The sequence below is a fragment of the Pithys albifrons genome, chromosome 2, assembly GCF_047495875.1.
Source record: "Pithys albifrons albifrons isolate INPA30051 chromosome 2, PitAlb_v1, whole genome shotgun sequence".
NCBI lineage: Eukaryota > Metazoa > Chordata > Aves > Passeriformes > Thamnophilidae > Pithys > Pithys albifrons.
The window spans coordinates 43,937,276-43,955,700 of NC_092459.1; the positions used below are offsets into that span (position 1 = coordinate 43,937,276).

Consider the following 18,425-nt stretch of genomic DNA (forward strand, 5'->3'; position numbering starts at 1 on the left):
TTCTTGTTCTTGGGGAGCTTTTAACTTATTTCCAATACTTTTTATAAACTGAGGTTCTTTGGTTTAGGTCCTTTGTCACAGAGTTCACAGAGCTGAAGAATGACATAGGAACAAACAAGGCAGTGAACAGGGACACCTGAAGGAGTAGTGAGCACCTCCCCAAACTGGGAGTATGAGTATTTTCCACTGGTGCTCATGCAGCTTCTGATGTTGGTGACCTGCTTCCAAAGTGCCTGTTGAGGAACAGGTGCTGTGTTACTACCAGTGCCTTCTGCATCTCTCCCAGGGTCGAATCGCAATCAAATGACAATAAGGAAACAATTCAGGCACTGATCCTCCCTATGATACCATGTTATCTGATCCTCATTACCTCTGTGGTGTTCCGTACCATTGCTAACACAAACCAGGATGCCGGATTATATTTGACAGAGCACCCAGGGTATGTCAGGGCATCTGAGCAGCAGGTAACACTGACTAATGCTTCAGGACTTGAAATGGTGTTGCTAATGGCATTCCATTCCTGTGATGACCCTGCTGCCTTTGGCACCAAAGTTACCACTGTGGAGGAAGGGTGTTGCCTTTCTCTATTTTTGAGACTAGGAATCAACAGATTCCTTTGGAAGAATCTAGGAGGATATGATGGGTGTAAATATTCTCAGTCTTTGCCAATGTGAGTAGGTCCTGGAAAGAAAATATGGTTTCTGAGGCAGCCTAGGAATAAAAAGCATTTGTGGTGGACAGGATGACCCAGTTAAGGACAGTTCAGCCCTGCATCTACTCAGGAGCAGTGCTCATGGCAAGACAATATTTGGAAGACAGTAATTGAGTTCACAGGTGTTGGCGATCTTGTTCCCAGCTCATACTTTCAAGATGAAGTGATTGTAGATGAGCACTCTACAGAAGATGTCAAAGAGTTAAGGTCTAAGATGTGATGGACTGGAAACATATCACCACATCAAAAAGCCTGTCAGTATTACTGGTAGTTCAGCAAAAAGCCTTGGGAACAGTGTCTGTGCCTATAAACAAGTGTCCTCTGGGTGATAGATTTGCTGAACTGACTGAGGCTGCTGGGTAAGTAGCACCTCCAGCATGGTCAGAAACTATTTACTTTATTTAAGAGGTCAAAGGGACAGTTTTAGATTTACAATCATACAATACTATACATTTTCTGAGGGCATCCAAATTTGATGGTATATTCAGCAAAACACTTCTTGAAGTCTCCCTTCCACTTTCCACATCTGAGTTAACTGATTGTTCCTTTGTTACAATTTGTGTGTGTGCCCATGAACAACCACAAATGAGAGAATGAAATGTTTGAACATGTTACATAGCTTTCCTGAAGATATGTTGTCCATAGGCACCTTCTGCTACCACTTGCTCTGCACATAAGGCAACCTGGGGTCACATGCCCATGAGGAAACTCAAATTTGGGGTGTTTTGACCTTTATGACATCAGTGCAAAGAACATTAAACTGTGTATGAAGAACATCCAATACACAGGTACTGCTAAGTACTGCTACAAAAAGTTTATCAAGGATGTATACTTCTATTGGAGTATACATATGGCCAATCCAGATTTAACTCTGGTAGCTTCCTTTTTTTTTCTAATCTGTTTAGAACAGTCACACAGGATTGAATTAAAACAATCTTTTGCTTTAAGTGAAACAAATAGTGCAACATGATGGCATGGTAAAGTAAAAACAGATCAATTATGTTTTTGCATGATAACCAAAAAATAGTATGCATTTCACATATAGGTCTCTGAAGATATGTAATCTCCTAAGGACAGCTTCTTGTGAAGGAATCCTAATCCCAGCCCCATGAGAAGGATTTCACTCTGTGATGGATGGGTTGACTCTGGCCAGCAATTAAGCACTCACCAACTCCTTGCTTGCTCCTCCTCAGGGGAGAGAACTGGAAGAGCAATAGCAAGAAAAAAGTCTGGGTCAAGATAAGGATAGATTAATAAGCAGAGGAGAAATAAAAAAGTCCCAAGTGGTGCACAGTCACTCACCAACTCCCACCGCCAGTATCTGAGCAGCAACTAATTTGGAAAGACAACCCCAATCACCAAAACAGAGTATGTATTGCTGAGCACGATGTTACATGCTGTGGGATATCCATCCCTTTGATCAGTTTGGGTCAGCTGTTCCTCTCAGCCTACTTACTGGGGACAATAAAACGTTGGTGCTGTCCAAGCACCGTTCAGCAATAGTTGAAACTTCAATGTATTTTCTGTTTTGGTCACCGATCTAAAATACAGCACCATATGGGATATTAGGAAGAAAAATCACTCCATTCCATCCAGACCCAGGGCATGCTCTTATGTCCTTATCCATAGTTAATGATTTGGGTTTGTTTTGTTTTCCACTGAAATACTTACTTATATTAGCTTGTGGTCTGAAAGACTGGTGGAAGAACCTTGATAGTTAAACATGTACTGAGTTTTATGTACATAAATACTTTGGAAGACTGAACAAGAAAAAAGCGGCTGTGACTTGGAAGATCAGAAAAGTCACTATGAAATAACCCAGGTTGCCAAATAAAAGCTGAAAACTTATTAATATCTTCTTATATAAAGCTGATAATGTTTTATCTATGTTTGAAACATGTGTAGAATCTTTAATGAAGGAATCATCAAATTATTAAAGGAGATTTAAGACTGATTATTTTTGTTAGAGGAAGAAAAATATTGCATTGTATTTTGAAAGCTCTTGAGATGCACATGAGGTCCAAGCTGCAGCTTAGTTTTAGAAAACTCCTTGTTAATTTTTGCAAATTAGAACATTTGTAGTTAGTAAGCTTAGAGAAAGGAAAACTAAGTCCTAGACTTCAGAACTTAATAAGATTGCCTAGGGAAGACAGGAAATGCTATTTTTGCCATGTATGCTTTATCACATAATTAGAGAAAAAATTGCCCTGCTTTATTTATAAAATAAATTAAGTATGGTCTTTCTAATGCTTTAATGTAATACAGGTTTGTGCATCTAGCATTATCTCACTGTCTTTAACTTTTTATTGTGTAATTTTTCCTTGCAGACTCTGTAGACTTTTTTTTTGAATATTTGTTGTTGAACTTAGCTGTTTTTATTTTTTAATCCATGTAAGCATGAATTTGAACACAAATCCATGTCCAAGCAAAGAACTGAACATATCTTACCATAACGTGGCATTCCCTTTTGTCCTGCATTGTTACTTAGCTAGTAATGAAGTGTTATCATTAATACATCTGTTATCCTGCGGGTTACTAGAAGTGCCCTCGAATTGGTGAGACTTTCGCTATTGTCCCATGATCTTGATTGAAAGACCATAGAGGTTCATATATTGCGTGTATCTTGGATGACTCCCAGGAGCTTGTTCCCATCCTATCAGTTGGCTTTGATGTTCACACCAGCTATTTATTACTTATGCCTCCTGCCACAAGTCTTCCCTGTCAGATGTTTGGTCTTGGTACGGGTAAATCTGATTAAGGACCTGCTGGTCTGAAACTGTTTGCAGGACATACCCACTTTTTGGGACAGGACCTACCACAGTGAGACTCAGAAGATTCTCAGCATAACTGCAGTATGCATACTACTAGATTTTACATCTTACACCCTCTTTTTTGGCTTGAATACAGTTCACCTGTTGATTACATTGTGTTGCTTAATATTTGGGTCTGAGTTTTTACGTGGCGCCTACACAGTACATATGCAACAGAAAACAACAAATTTCAAAAGCTTGAATCAGTATGGAAAATCTTTTAATGTTTATACAAACTCATTTTTCCTAAAAGTCCTTTCCATTTCCTTCAAGTGGAAGAAATCCATGGTTAAAAAAAAATGGCTTGAGGAAGTCCTTACAGTCCTTCATCTCTCATGCTTTCAGAAGTGTTTTACTTCTTCCACTCTGATTTCTTTATGTCTCATATGCTGAAACAGTCTCATTATTTTCATCTGCTCAATAGTCTGTCCCTTTATAAATGTGTTTCTTTTGGTCAGTTTTGCACCCTTCCTTTTATGCTGCTCCACTGTCCTTTAATCTAGCCCAAATTACAATTTAATAATGAGGTGAAGGTTGAGAGAGGCAGTTCTAGTTTAAAAAGTTAGCTGTAAAGCAAAACTCTTCAGATCTTGCATCTTCTGCTATTGTGGTCCACAATTCAGTCTGCCCAAGCTTTACAGGGCACTTTTTTGTTTTCTTGCACCTTTGTACAGAGTGAGGTGCAGAAATACTGCTGTATGTGGCTTATAAAACCAAAGGGGAACTGGAGCTTTTCTGTAATGAAAACTGTGTGCCTCTTTACTAGGGATGAGAAAAGCCTTTTAACAGAAATAGTTAAAAGTTAGTGTCTGCCAAAGTTCCTATAGCAAAACTGCTTGTTGAGCCAACTCTTTGAATATTTGCCTAGTAGAGCATTAAAAAAGAGTGACTAAGGACATAGAGTCAAGCAAAAAACCAGCAGAGTGTAACACAATCACTTTGTTTTGATCCTTCCTGTATCTATTGAAGGTTTCCATCTTTTATTCTGCATCACTGACCCTAACTGCTTTTATTAATTTGTCTTATGCCAATTAATTTAGGAAGTTGTTTGGCTAAACTAGCTATATCTTGCTGGAACTTTTATGCTGGGAGAATGACATTTCATTTTATTCTATTTTGTGACTTCTGATCAGTATTGGGAGGATAAAAAGGGATTTGGGGTATTATGTTATACAGACTTACGTGGTAAGAAAATAAACTTTCGATGAACAAGCTGCTTACACTCATAGTGAGATGGGTGTGTAAAATGCAGGTTGTTGATTCTAGATTTCTGTGCTGAAATTTGTAAAGCTTGATTCGTGTTTATTACCTCTATTTTTATTAGTCTTCTGGCACATCTCTAAGAGAGAGGAGTATTGGGGAAGATTGTGTAAATTATTTTGTACAGCTGGACTTACCTCAGAGGTCATTGCCTGGAAATGATAGAGGATCTTGCTTACAGGTCTAGCCATTGTTGTTTTGACGTTCCTAAAAATGTTGCTGCATATGTTAATTTGTGAGACCTGAGTTATTAATTTATGTTGAACTTCCGTTAGGGAAACCAAGACTCCAGTGTCCTTTTTTTTTGTACCTACTGGGTTTTCCCCCTTTTAATTAATGAAAATAGTAATAGAAAATGGTGTGTTTTGTTTACTTTTGTTATGTGAAAGTTTTGTAATTAATAGACTTACAGACCAAGCTACAGTGCTGCCTTCTGATGGAAGCAATTCAGCTGAAGTCTTTCAGAAAGGCCATTTCTTTATGATACTTCATCGAAATCATGCTGTCTTATTTTTGCGTCCATAAATCAGCTATTTAAAACATTTAAACTAATAAAATTCTCTATCAAAAATAAACTTCAAATATTTAGAGATTATTTGTCATCCTTAACTTCTTCCTGATCCTTAGTTTCTTTGAAGTGAGTATTATTGTATATGAATACATAAAACACAGTTCTGCATTATGAATAATGAATATCTCTTGACAGAGATTTCATAGTCTGTATCTTTACAGAAGAAACTTGCAGTCCTGAAGGTCTGCTGCTAGGTTAACTGTATCTTCAAATGTGCATGAACTGCACACAGCAGCCTAGAGGAGGCTTTTAGAATGCTTGAAGGTCTGGGTTTCAAGACTACGTCCAGAGATTTTGAGGTTGTCACTTGTTTCACTACTCATGTGATACAATGAAAACATGACTCCTTGACTTTCTTTTCCCTTGCATAACTTATTGTAGTAAGAGAGCGTTGATTACTTCAGTTGTTTACCCATGCTGTCCTTTGGAGATTACTTAGTGTTTTGGAAAGGAATCTATGGCCCCTTTAGCTGGGAGAAGGTTTTTAAGAAAGGAGGGGTTTATATTATACATTCAAAAATCATCCAGGCTGCTGTCTAAAACAGAGTACCGAAAATGTTTTTCCCCCAGATCCTGAGGATTGATCTGTGGGAGATTCTAATTTCTTGTCTCTTATGAATGAGTTGCCCCATCTGGGTCACGAATGATGAGATAAATGCCTTGTTAAACTGGTTCTAGCCCTTACAGGGTTGAAAGTAGGCAAATGCAGAAATTAAAATAGAAGGTTTAGCAGGTAACTCTAGAGTTGCTAGCAGATGACTTTGTAGTCAGCTGTTGTAAATAGGACATCCTGGATGACTTAAGTCAGTCTTTGAACAGGCTCCAGAATGACTTGCGTTTAATGTGTAAAGTCCAAGACTCGTAATACATTTCTGCCACATGATGCTTTAGGATAAAGTTTAATGTGTGAACTCTTTTAAAATTAAAATGCGATTGAAATGGTAGTAGAATTATTTTGTGTGATTCGAGGCATTTTCTTAATTACTCTTTGTACTCAACTGTCAATTAGACGTCTTGCGTAAGGCCCAGAGCCAAACTGAGCTACACAACCTACTGAGACATTAGGATGGTACAGACGCCTTTGGCTCCAAAGGAACATCAGAAAACTTCGTATGTGGTGCTTTTGTTTCTTTGTTTGTTTTTAAATGGTCTCGTGAACATTTTCAGGCTTGAAGCTTTCAGCAGATTGTGCACTGGAAGCACGTAAAGTGTCAGAATCACTGAGAGAGTGTGCACACACACTTGAACAATGTAGTTTGTCACTTCGTGCTACTCTGAAATAATTCATTTCTTGATGACAAAGAGCTGAAGCATGACATTTACTGCAATGAAAATTCCTTCCTTCAGCAAACACCGTGGAGATTTCTCTTGCCAGGTACAGACCAGGTCAGGTAGACTTAAGAATACTCAATTCTATAGCTGTAGACTAGTAAGAACAAGTTCGCTCCCTTAAGTTTTTCTTCTCCAATCAGCTTCAAACACAACTACAGTAATCTTACCATTTTATAGATGGCATCTTTAATCAGAGATAAGGAGGACAATATCAAAATTTGGTTGTCATGTGGAGAGGGAGCTTTCATTAATAATGGACTTGACCGAAAGGTAGGTGTGGCTGAAAGTTAATGCTTACAGTGGACAACTCAAACTTGTTTTCACTCCGAAGTGCATGTGCACTGAGATTAGCCACCTGTGCTCTAGCTGTTTGTAAAATCCAAGAGACAAAGTAAACATTTCTTTTATAGAGGTGTGACCACCGATCAGTGCCAGAGATAGAAATAGTTTGTTGTAACCACCTTCCTCAAAGCTCAAATTTTTACTTAGGTTTTTCCTTAGGATTTTTCTTTATATGTACTGATCCCATTTTTGAAGCACATTGTTTTTACTCAGCATGAAGAGTCTCTGCCTGCTTTACTGTGTTCAGGACTACTTGTCAGGCTCCATCCCAGACATTTAATATAATTAACGTGAAGGTGTTTCCTGCTCAGGAGGTATTTAAGCATCCCAGGATAGAAAATGAGCTGTTCATAACCAATAGTTCAAGGCCTTGTAGATTAGTAATCCAGAAGAGAGCTGTTAATGAGCAGAGTGGAAGCAGCATTAAGTAAGTGTACTGAATTGTAACAAAATGCTCATCATTTTAAATAACAAAGCCTTACACAAAATTAACTGGGCTGTCAGTGTCCCAGTTAAAAAATATTCTCTCTAGTTTGTCTGCACCTCCTTTCCCAGGAGCCTCCCATTTTCATTTTTCATTTCCCCCTCTTCTGTTTTTCACATTCTTTCTTTTATCTTCCCTCACTGCCTGCAAGATCACTTTTGGTAGCTGTGGAAAAGAGAAGGAGGTGAAAGAGGGGCATGAAAAATGGATTGACAAGAGGCCAAAATACTCTCAGGAAACAACTTCTCATTCCTCAAAAGGTGAAGCCAAACTAACTCTGAAAGTGAAGCCCGTGATCTTCTGGCTCTGTAAAGATGCAGAGATGCAGGTAGGCTGTCTTCAGCGAGCTTGTATCTAGAAAGAATCTTGAATTCTGCTGCTACTTATGTGGTAAGTTAGTCCTTCTGAAGAAGCCAATATGACTTCAAAGAAGCACATCATAGTGTAAATCCACGTTACGATGTCTGTTTGAGATGGCAGAAAGCCTGACCTCTGCTGAGGTATGTAGAAAACCCATCCACATCCATGTATTTATTTTGATGTGTAACTTTTGACAATTTAAATAGCTGTAATAATTGCTTTTAAAGGAATGTGGGAATGAAGAGTGCTGATGATACTCTGTAGGGCTCTGGAATGTAGCGTGAAGGGATATCTTACATTGGGCTATGCTAGAGTTTTGTGCCAAAATCACTTTTTAGGATGCATCTGTGACTTCAGTTGATGTATGTTTTTGAGTTGCCTTTCCACCATCTCCATTGTTATCCTGTTGGAAAGTATAATAATTTTCAAGACTTCCCTGAACTACTTCTTCTTCTGGACTTGTGACTTGAAAAGCCATATGAAATATGAAAAATAGATTTTTAAAAGTTATATCTAAAATATGTCTGTGTTCAAGCATTTGTAAATAGTTTTCATAAATATAACTGTAAATACACCTATAGGTGAAGATTGTTTGCTTTAATACATGACAGTCATAGACCTGGCCCATTAAGCACTCTCATAAATTGTGATTGAGTATTGTTGTCTTTTAAGACATGATTCAAACTTCACTCAGATGCTCCACAATGAAATATGCAGGAAATTTGAATGAAAGTAATTAGTGGTTTCTAAAACCAAAATAGTAAAATGTTAGGATTTCTGTTAAAATCTCTGCCAGATGCATGTTTTCAGAAAAATGAGAAAATCCATAGTGATATCTTTTGCAAAAAAGTTACAGTTTTTTGGAACCTGAAATTATAAAGTCCATTATTAAGTCTGAAAACAACAAAATGTCTCATATTACACAAGCTGACTTATCTAAATATAACTACATGTTTTCCTATTATTTCTTCCTGAATATATAATTTTAATTCAATTTCCATTCCTGACATCAAAAAGAAGTTGCTTAATCATTGTAATAAATTGTTCTTCCTTTCTACTTAAAGCTCAGAAAAAATTTAATGGTCAGTTTTTTAAAGCTAAATTTCCAAGTCTACATTCTTAACTGGTGCCTCTATAGTGCCACCCTTAAAAAAAAATATTGCTTTTTTCTGCTGCATGATTGTACCTGTAGGTTACCTCGGTATTTAGACTGTTGATATTCAGAAGTGACATAATAAACTTACATTAATGCAATTTGTTATCACAAATCTCCATTGAATATAAGCCACTGTGTTATTTTCTGAGGAAAAGGTGGGTCAGTGTCTTGTTGCCAAAAGTCTGAGTTTCAACTGTAGCATAATTGATGCAAATGCAGAATGGCAGGTACCACAGTAGTTGGTTTTGTTCTAGGCAGTGGGCTAATTTAGCTCATGAAATCAACTCATTTTAGGCAAGTTCCTTGCTATAATTGCAGGGTGTGGTTTATGAAGATTTTGATGAATAGATAAATGGATGAGTTTATGCAGCACCAGCCAAATCTCACAAGTCCTCCCTTCATTTGGTGCTTTCCTCACGCTCTTGGTCTGTGCTGCTGGGGGTTCACCCTCATGGATGTCACTGGGCTCACGGGGCCTGCACAGGGGTCTTCTCATTGGCCCAACGGGTGCAGGAAAGGCTGGAGCAGGGGAGAAATTAGGCTGCTGAAAGGCTGTGTAATCTTCTTGGATCTCATGCTGAAAGGAACCCTCCTGCAAGCTGCAGTCCCCAGCTGTAGTCTGGCACTGTGCTCATGTATTTCCGTATAACAAGTTGTGTCCCCCCTGGCGTGTGTGTAGCAGTGCATCCCTCCCTGCTGCCTCTGTATCCATCCTCTTTCCTGCATTTGGCCAGTGGGAACTTGAGAGACTTGTTTTGGTGTATGCAAACTTGTTTTATCCCTGCTTCTGGGCAGAAACTTTTTTCCTAAGAATTAAAGACTTTCCTAGTTGTTCTGGTATTGCACTGTATTTAGAAATGTTCAGATGAATTAGGCTTATTTGAAGTGGAACTTTAGTTTAAGGTAGATTACTAGATGCTCACAGCAAACTTAAAGAGTAAAGAGCACAAAGTTTGCTAATTTTTTTTCCAACTATCACTTTGAACCAATATGCTAAAACTCGCATAAAAGAGCGAGGTGGGAGGTGGGGAATGTGGGGAGTGGTGCAAGTGCGATTCTGTATATTCCAAAGTAGTTTCATGTCCCTGAATTTGTGAACACCCTTCTGTATCCCTCTATGTAGCTACAGAAAGTGGAAAAATTATGCTGTAGCATGATGGTTCTGTTCCTCAAGTCATGGTGAGTCAATATGAACAAAGGAAGACAAGCATCATGTGTTTAAAGAAATGACTGGTGCTGGTTTTCTGTCTCCTCAGTCAAACAGCTTCATCTGGTTCTTTGAGCTTCTTACTATATAAAATGAGATATTACCTTTGTTAGTTAAGTCTATGTGGTGATTATTGTTTATACAATGCTTTAAAGCTAGGCCAGAGTATACATATCAACATGAGCTTTTCACTCACGAGATAGTTCAGTGCAGCACAGTTAAAACTGACCTTAGGGTGCAAGTATGTTACTAGCATGTACTTATTCATTGCCCATGAAAACTGAAATTTAACCCTGCTTGAGCTTTCTGGATGCTGCTACAGTATTAGACATGATTTATTTTATATTACTACAAAGCAAAGAAGTTTGTTATGTATCTTCTCTGACACATCTGTCAAATCAATTTCAGGTGCTTTCAAAAGTTGCCAGTACTTAAACATATTCAAAGAATCAGATTTCCCCTGACAAGTTTCTTCTATACTGCTTCATTTCTCCTCAAAATCAAAAGCTGTGGAAAATTTCAGGAATATTTTTCAAAGCAAATTTTTAGTAACTTAGTTTAGCTGTCTCCCAGACTTGGCTGCATACAGGAATAATACTTGGCTGTGGGAGGAATTGAGTAGTTATTTCAGGCAACATGGTTTTGTTGGGACCTGGCATCTATGTAGAGGTGCCACCCAGTGGTTAGATGGTAATAAAAAGTTTTTCTGATGAATTAAAAAAAAAGACAACAAGAAAAAAGCATGCCTAAAGGAGTACATCTTACATTAATATTTAACTAAATTTGGGGGTGTTTTTTAATCTTCCTGACGAGCACACGGAGCTCAGTTTTACTAAAAAGCAGTAACTGCCAAAATTTGTTAATGGTCTTCAAATTATAGAATGAAAAAGAGCATCAGTTAATTTGAATAGTCTCCAAGTGATGAAATGACAAAACACAGTCCTCCTGAAACCAGGTTTTGGAAAGTGCAGATCAGTACATGTTCAAGTTATTTTGAACCAAACCCAGGTTCTATTTATGTTGTTTGTTGTTAGACTGTGTTTTTTCCTATGCAAATGAGAGCCAGAAGTACAACTGAAGAGAATTGATTGTCTCTGCTAGGCATTTGCTGAAATTTATGATGCATCTCATAGTAATGTTAATACAGAATGATAATCATCTGGTTTGTAAATAGAAAAAAGGGGAAAAAATGGAGTTGCTGTGAAGATACTGCTGATGACAGCAAGATACAAAATTACATCTATTACAGTTAGTTCCTTAGTGGAGATGAATCAGGAGGCAGAGGAGTGAAAGGGTGAGGAGCATCTGGTACAAGCCAGCTGTAACTCAAGATCTATGCTACTATTCATGACAATTTTAGCTAGCTGTATGATGGAAAGATTTCTGATGCAGCTAAACCCACTACACTCTAAGTTTCCAGACTATCTAGGAGATAGCCTTATAATTTAACTCCAGCTATTCTCAATCTGAATTGTCTGCATTGGCTTTTTCCCCCAATAGTAGAGGTGCTAAAGAAGTTAATTTTAAACATAATGAATAACTGCAATCATTTCTATGACAGAGGGCCTTTTTGATTTTATAGAATGGAAAAGGGTCACATAAAATAAGAAACTAGAAGCTGCTTTTATTCACTGTATTGAATACAGACCAACACTGTGTGTCTTTGTTAGTGCACAGAAAAACATGTTTTGAAGGCCTAATGACTATAGTATTTCCAATTGCATGCCCTTTGAAGTGCAAGAAAGCCAGAAACTTGAAGCCACTTCATCTCATGAGCAGTTGCTCAGAGCTTCAACAAACTGCCAAATGCAAACAAATACATTTAATAACCTGAAATTAATATATTGTACTGGGAAGGTAGTAGAAAGAAAAAAACAAATACAAGTAGGAATGGAAGTGGACAACAAGTATGACAAGTTTGTGGTATTAAGAGTGGCTCAGTAAAAGCTCTGTGCAATTTTTGTGTGTTGAAATATATCATGGAACAAAAAAATGAGGCAGCAGACCTGCTCTTAGTAATTTTTTGTGTGGCCGGAGCAGGAACATTTTGTCCAGCTCTGGTCACATCTTTTCTGGAGAGGTGCTATCAGAAGGAAACAGAGAGGAGAATGTGGGAATTCATTTACAAAAGGGAAGATGATGCTAAACCATGGCTGAGAAATATAGCTGAAGCCTTCGAGTATTTAAATGGTGTGAATTTGCCAAACAAAGAAAAGAATTATTTAGGCTGACTTAGTAAGGCAGAGTGGAGTAACTATAACAAAGGGTACTTTTGGGTGAGGTATTAACCCTGTTATTAGGGTGTATGACAAAACACCTCGAAGTAAGGCGGTAGGAATACTTCTGTGCTGACAAGATGTGACCTAAGGTAGTTTAAATAGACTTTTCTATCTCTAGGATCTAGAAATGTGGAGGCAGAACGGTAAAACTTGATTCACCTGTAAATCTGAAGCCTGGCCATTAGATGGCAGGGTGCTGGCATGAGAGGGTGTGTGCCTCCCCACTATTTCTTAATGCCATGCCCAAGGAGGAGCCATCCATCAGTCCCAAGGCCTGGGAGAAGTTTGACATGCTCGCTTTCCCTCTGAAAATCACACACACACATCCTGTCACTCACACAAACAGAAGGTCGTATAGCAGCTGTCCCCCAAGCACATATCCCTTCAAAGACATGTGTGTCTGCTCCAGATTTTCACTCCTTGAAACTGAGTAGATAGATATGTACAAGAGCTGCCCCAGCGTAACAACCAGTTTCTGTAGGGGGTGAAGTTGTCTCTTCTGTAACCAGGGATGCAATAATGGGCCTGCTGAGGCAGTGGGAAGAGGTGATGTAAATGTGGTACACAGTTTGCTGCAGACTGTTCAGGAAGTCTGCATACTGGTTTTGTGGAAGAGATGAGAGAAAGAATAACAAACAGTAGCTTCGTATGGAAAAATTCAGCCCAGAGCAGGCTGTTTGAAATGCTCAAAATACATTAAGACTGTAACAACAGCAACTCAAAAAATGCACAATTAAAAAACTTTTGTTGAAAATAGTCTACAGTGCTAAAGGATCTGCCCCAGGAAGTGATCCATGTAAACGTATCCACACCTCTTACATCTCTGGAGTGAATTGTTTGTGTTTGTGCTGCCTAACATTTGACCTGGGTCTGATGCCCCCATGGCTCCAAGATCATAATTATATTTTTGTGGCTTCAGTTCAAAGTGTCTGAAGTAATGTAAAGGCTGCTTTGCTGCCTGCAAGACTGGTGTTTTTGTAGCACTCTGCCAAAAGTATGCTGTGGGGTGTTGGGCATAAGAGGACATCCAAGGACAGGAGGCTAGTTGGGATGGTGTAGAGCAGGAGAAGCCACAACTGGTCTAATTCTATCCTTGGTGTGATGTCCTTAAGGCTGTCCATCCACAGAGCTGTGCCTTGACTTTTCCTTGGAGGGAGTAGTTGGTCTCCTCCAGAGGAGAGTCCAAGCACACAGTGATGCATGTGCAGTAACAGGTGACAAGGGCACCAGGACCATGGAGTGAACAAGGGAGGTAAATTATTTGACAGTGTAGGTGCACCTATCAAAGTCATGAGCACTGAGGTGGTGGGTGAACAAGGAAGAAGCCTGTTACTGCTCTTCATGTTGTTCTGTGTTCTGCAGTAAATCTTTAGTCAGGCATTTTACTGATCATATTGATATTTGCTACTCCCAGGGAAAAAATCATGTGCTCATATGGCATGGGAGAGGGAAGACTGGGCGGAGAATCTGAATAAACAAACAAAATGTCTTTCCATTTTAATCAAGTTGCTCTTGCTTGTACATGCTCTCTTTCTTTTTAAAAAATGATCTCATCCTGTGTTGATTGAAAAATAGGAATTAATAGACAAGAACCCTCTACTGGGTACAGACTGAAAAGTGTTGTGAAAAATGGCAGACTGGAAGTTAATCTCAGGGCTGAATATGATTGATTATAATGGAAGCCATGGCAGTAAAATTGTAAGGATGCTATTTAGTAAGCATTGTTAGTTTAAAGCGTTTGACAATCTCCTCTTTTCTTCTTTTTCTTTGTTTTCTTATTGGTCCTATCTTATTGTTTTCATATATTTATGTCTGCAAGTAAATTTCCTTAAAAATGGTTTGTAATTGTCATATTTTAAGTCAGTATATTATGATGGGGCCAAACTGTGTGGTCTGCAACATAAAAAGAGCATTCCCCAATTCAACTCCTATCTGATGGTTTCCTTTTTCAGTCAGTAGGTCTACTGTAAATCAGTATCTGTACAGGTAAAGAGAAAATGTAAGTACCTACAGAACTTCTTCCTTTTAGTGTCTCATTCTCTCTCCAAAAGCTTGGTAATTTCCAAGGCCTCTACCTGCTCTTCCTTTGCTTCACTGTAAAATTAGTTATTATTTTAACTGATAGCTGTGTGAAACATGTGTGTTGTTTTTGGGTGGGATGGAGTTAATTTTCTTCATGGTAGCTGGTATGGGGATATGCTTTGGATTTGTTCTGGAAACAGTGGTGGTAGCACAGCGTGTTTTAGTTACTGATGAGTGGTTCTTGCAGAGAGTCAAGGCCTCTTCTGCCTCTCATACCACCCCACCAGCGAGGAGGCTGGAGGTGCATAGGGAGTTGTGAGGGGACACAGCCGGGACAGCTGACCCCAAATCATCACAGGGATATTCCATATCATGTGGCACCATGCTCAGCATATAAAACTGGGAGAGAAGAAGAATGGAGGGATGTTTGGAGTGATGGTTTTTGTCTTCCCAAGTCACTGTTATGGGTGATGGAGCTCTGCTCTCCTGGGTATGGCAGAACACCTGCCTGTCCATGGAAATGGTGAATGCATTCCTTGTTCTGCTTTACTTGCATACACAGCTCTGACTTTACTTGTTACACTGTCTTTATCTCAACCCATCAGTTTTCTCACTTTTACCCTTCCAATTCTCTCCCCTATGCCATGAAGGGAAGCAAGAGTGCAGCTGCGTGGGGCTGAGTTGTCAGCTGTGGTTAGACAATCATAACATGTCAGACACACATTGCTGTAGAACAGATAAACATACTCTAACCATTTTTGACATAATCAGTTGAACTATTCAGTAGTCAAACATGTAGTCTATCATAAATATTCACCCCTGAATTTTTCCTGATTTAAAAATTCTTACCTCTACAGACAATGCACCTCTCCAATTACCTCTGACAATTCACAGACCTTGCAAAATATCTGGGAGGGTTTCATAATATGCTTAGCATGTTGCAAGCACCCGTCTCCCCCCAGGCTCTCAGGACTCTGAGCAAGTGGGGATGGTTAGACAAACAATCCTGGGTGAGAAAATCAAGGGTGTGGATTGGCAGTGCCTCAGCTTCTCTATGGCAACTGTCCCCCCACCTGCCCTTGCCCCTTGGTGAGTTTCTCCACCATGAGTTGGGGTGAACTGCTCCACATTTGGGCTGGAAGGAGAGAATTTGGCTGAGCAGTTAGGGCAGAGAGATACAGCCCTGTGCCTTCACACCCTGTCTTGCCCTCAGGAGCTTGTGTGCGTGCCCATGCCTTCAGGCAGGAAGCGTACTGCAGTGTTCACCTGGAAAACTGCCCAGTGCCATAAAGTAAAAATTCTAGGAGGCTCTGGTGAGCTCAGCTCATCAGCAGATTTTTGGTAGGATAGACCTTAAACTGTGAAGAAATTAAAAGAGTGGCTTTTCTCACCCATTTGGAAATCTGGAGTTGACTGTTTTCCAATGCGGTGTCTTTGGGTTGAAACCTTCTATACTGGTTCTGTCAACTCCAGTTTTTGGCATGAAATTGTGTCTTTAAATAAAGGTGTCTGAAAGAATCAGTGCTGCTTCATTATACTGTGAAAGCAGCAGCTTCCTGACTACTGCACTGTGCCCTGAGGTCTAAAGGTGTTTCGAGGAGTGGGCATGTGGGGGCATGGTGTGAGGATGCCCTTGGGGAGGACCTGCCTTCATTGCTGAAAGGGAAGCAGCAGGTGCCTCCCAGATGGATTTTGCTGGCTGGTCTGGGGACCAGCACCGCCTCCTTCTGCAGCAGGACACAGGGGATCCTGATGAAACATCACTGCTTCCTAGGAAGTGTTTGCTTCTGGAGCTTCCTCCTTTTGGCATTTGGGATTGGTGGCATTTTATTTTCTGACATATATTCCTTATATAGCATTTGGGGTGCAGATGCTTTGCACCAACCCCGCAACACCCATGGAAGTGGCCTCTTGCAGAGTGTCAGTGTCACCTCAACACTTGACAGCTCTTCCATCCACTTTCCATGATGTGCCATTATTTTTCTCCTCATTACCCTGACTTCTCACCCAGACTTCAACCAACTACCTTCCCAGTCTCCTGCCCATACTGTGTCACTTGTTCCATTGCTCTCAGAGAGTTGATAGTCCTCAGCCTGCTGTTCCTCCCTCCTGCAGAGGCCTCCGGTATCAGCCTCAGACAGGGTAGGGTGCCACAGGATCTTTCAGCACTAGCTGAGCAGCTTTTTAATGTGATTTTTGAATTCTGTCATATGCAATGTGCGTGGAACCACCTCAAAAGCAACCTCTATCTGTGGAGGCAGAACATGAAAATCAACATGGACATCTCAAAGTCAGCTTTGTCTTGGGGAAGGTAACTAGCTATTAAGAGTGATGAAGTTTCTTCCATAGAAATAGGTAAATAAACAAAATAATTGCACATGTTTATTGGGATATGTGTTAAAATGTCAAAACATTTTCACCACAATTATGCAATAAACGGAACAACTTTATAAATATGCCTGAGGCTTTTCTGCTTGCTTATTTACTCTTTGAAAATTCTAGATGAAAGTCAGTTATAAAACTGAATTTGCAACTAAAGCTGTACAAGCAGAGCTGGATTTGGGACAATGGGATGAGTCTGGAAAAGAAGCCTGTGGGAGCAGGGAGTTTTGATTCAACCAAAATAGAAAATATGCATATTTTAAGGACAAAACAAAACAAGAATATTTTGAGTCAAAAGTTGATAAAAAAGGGATTCAGACTGGATCTGTGAGAAAACATTTTTGCTGTTGTCCAGAGAAGTTGCGGTGTATCTGTCCTTGCATGTTTTCAAGAGTTGTTTGGGTAAAGCCATGAGCAACCTGGTGTGATCCCATAGCTGACCCCACTTCAGGCAGAACATTGGACCAAAGACCTCCTGGGGTCCCTCCTGAACTGAATTGTGAAAAATACTGTTTTTAAAAAGCTGAATTTATTTCATTGCTGAATCATCTAAAGGACTAAATATTTACACTGTCGTGTTTATCAACCTTTCAGCGAAACCATATCTTCAGACAACTTTGTATTCTTGCTACTTTGATTTTTCAGACAGTGAAATTGAAAACATTCTATAAATTGGTCAGTTTTTACTATTTTATTTCTCTCACATTTTCATAATTGACAGTGCAGAATAAACCTAAGCAAAATTAGGTCCCTTAAGCTTTAGGACTGACTTGCTAAAAATTAATGTATTGTTTTAGAGGTTGTATACACTTTCATTGTGACAACTTGCCACTAAGTGACTTTTTTTTTTGAAAATTCAACTTATTCTTTATTGAGACAGCTTCCAGAAGGAACATGAATAGAATGTGTGATGTAATGTAGAACTGTAAACTCCAAATGTTGTAATCTGCTGTCTCTGAAGAGGTGGAGTGACCGAAGATAAGACGACTAATTTTTCAGCCTTGTGGCTCTGATGTGGTTATCCTGCTGAGTATTGTATTTGGTTTTTTGTTGTTTTATTATCAGGAAAAAGCTGACAGTTGAGTTTCAGATAGCTAAAGCTGGTGGGACGAATTGTCTAATAGGAGGAGCGAGTTTGGCTAAAATGAAGCAATAAACTTTAGAAGTACCAGAGGCCTGGAACTATTACAACAGGACAAAACATCTTAGTGTTTTGTCAGAAATATAGCATATACTAGCTCAGACTTTATTGCATTAGAGTGCATTAATTGAACAATGTTTACTCTCCTTTCAGGTACTATGATGTATCAGGCAGACGCTATACTGTTCAAGAAAACCAAATACCATCAGTAATCTGTCCACACTCTTATGTTCTTCCAGCAATATCAATGTCTACTGCCTCATTACCAGCAGCACTTAGAAAGGTAAGAGAAAACTAAATATCTATGTTTATATATTTTATATATATATATATATATATGTATGCAAACACAGTTAAATATATCATG

General features: G+C 39.2%; 1 protein-coding gene across 2 annotated transcripts in view; it reads left to right on the forward strand.

Annotated features, from left to right (window-relative positions):
• CRYBG1 (crystallin beta-gamma domain containing 1) overlaps window positions 1-18,425 on the forward strand; it is a 97,063-nt gene that overhangs the window by 13,265 nt on the left and 65,373 nt on the right. For both annotated transcript variants that reach the window (XM_071548840.1, XM_071548838.1), the window contains exon 2: window positions 18,212-18,341. In XM_071548840.1, coding sequence (XP_071404941.1) covers window positions 18,212-18,341 — 130 coding nt within the window. The remainder of the gene's footprint in view (window positions 1-18,211; window positions 18,342-18,425) is intronic.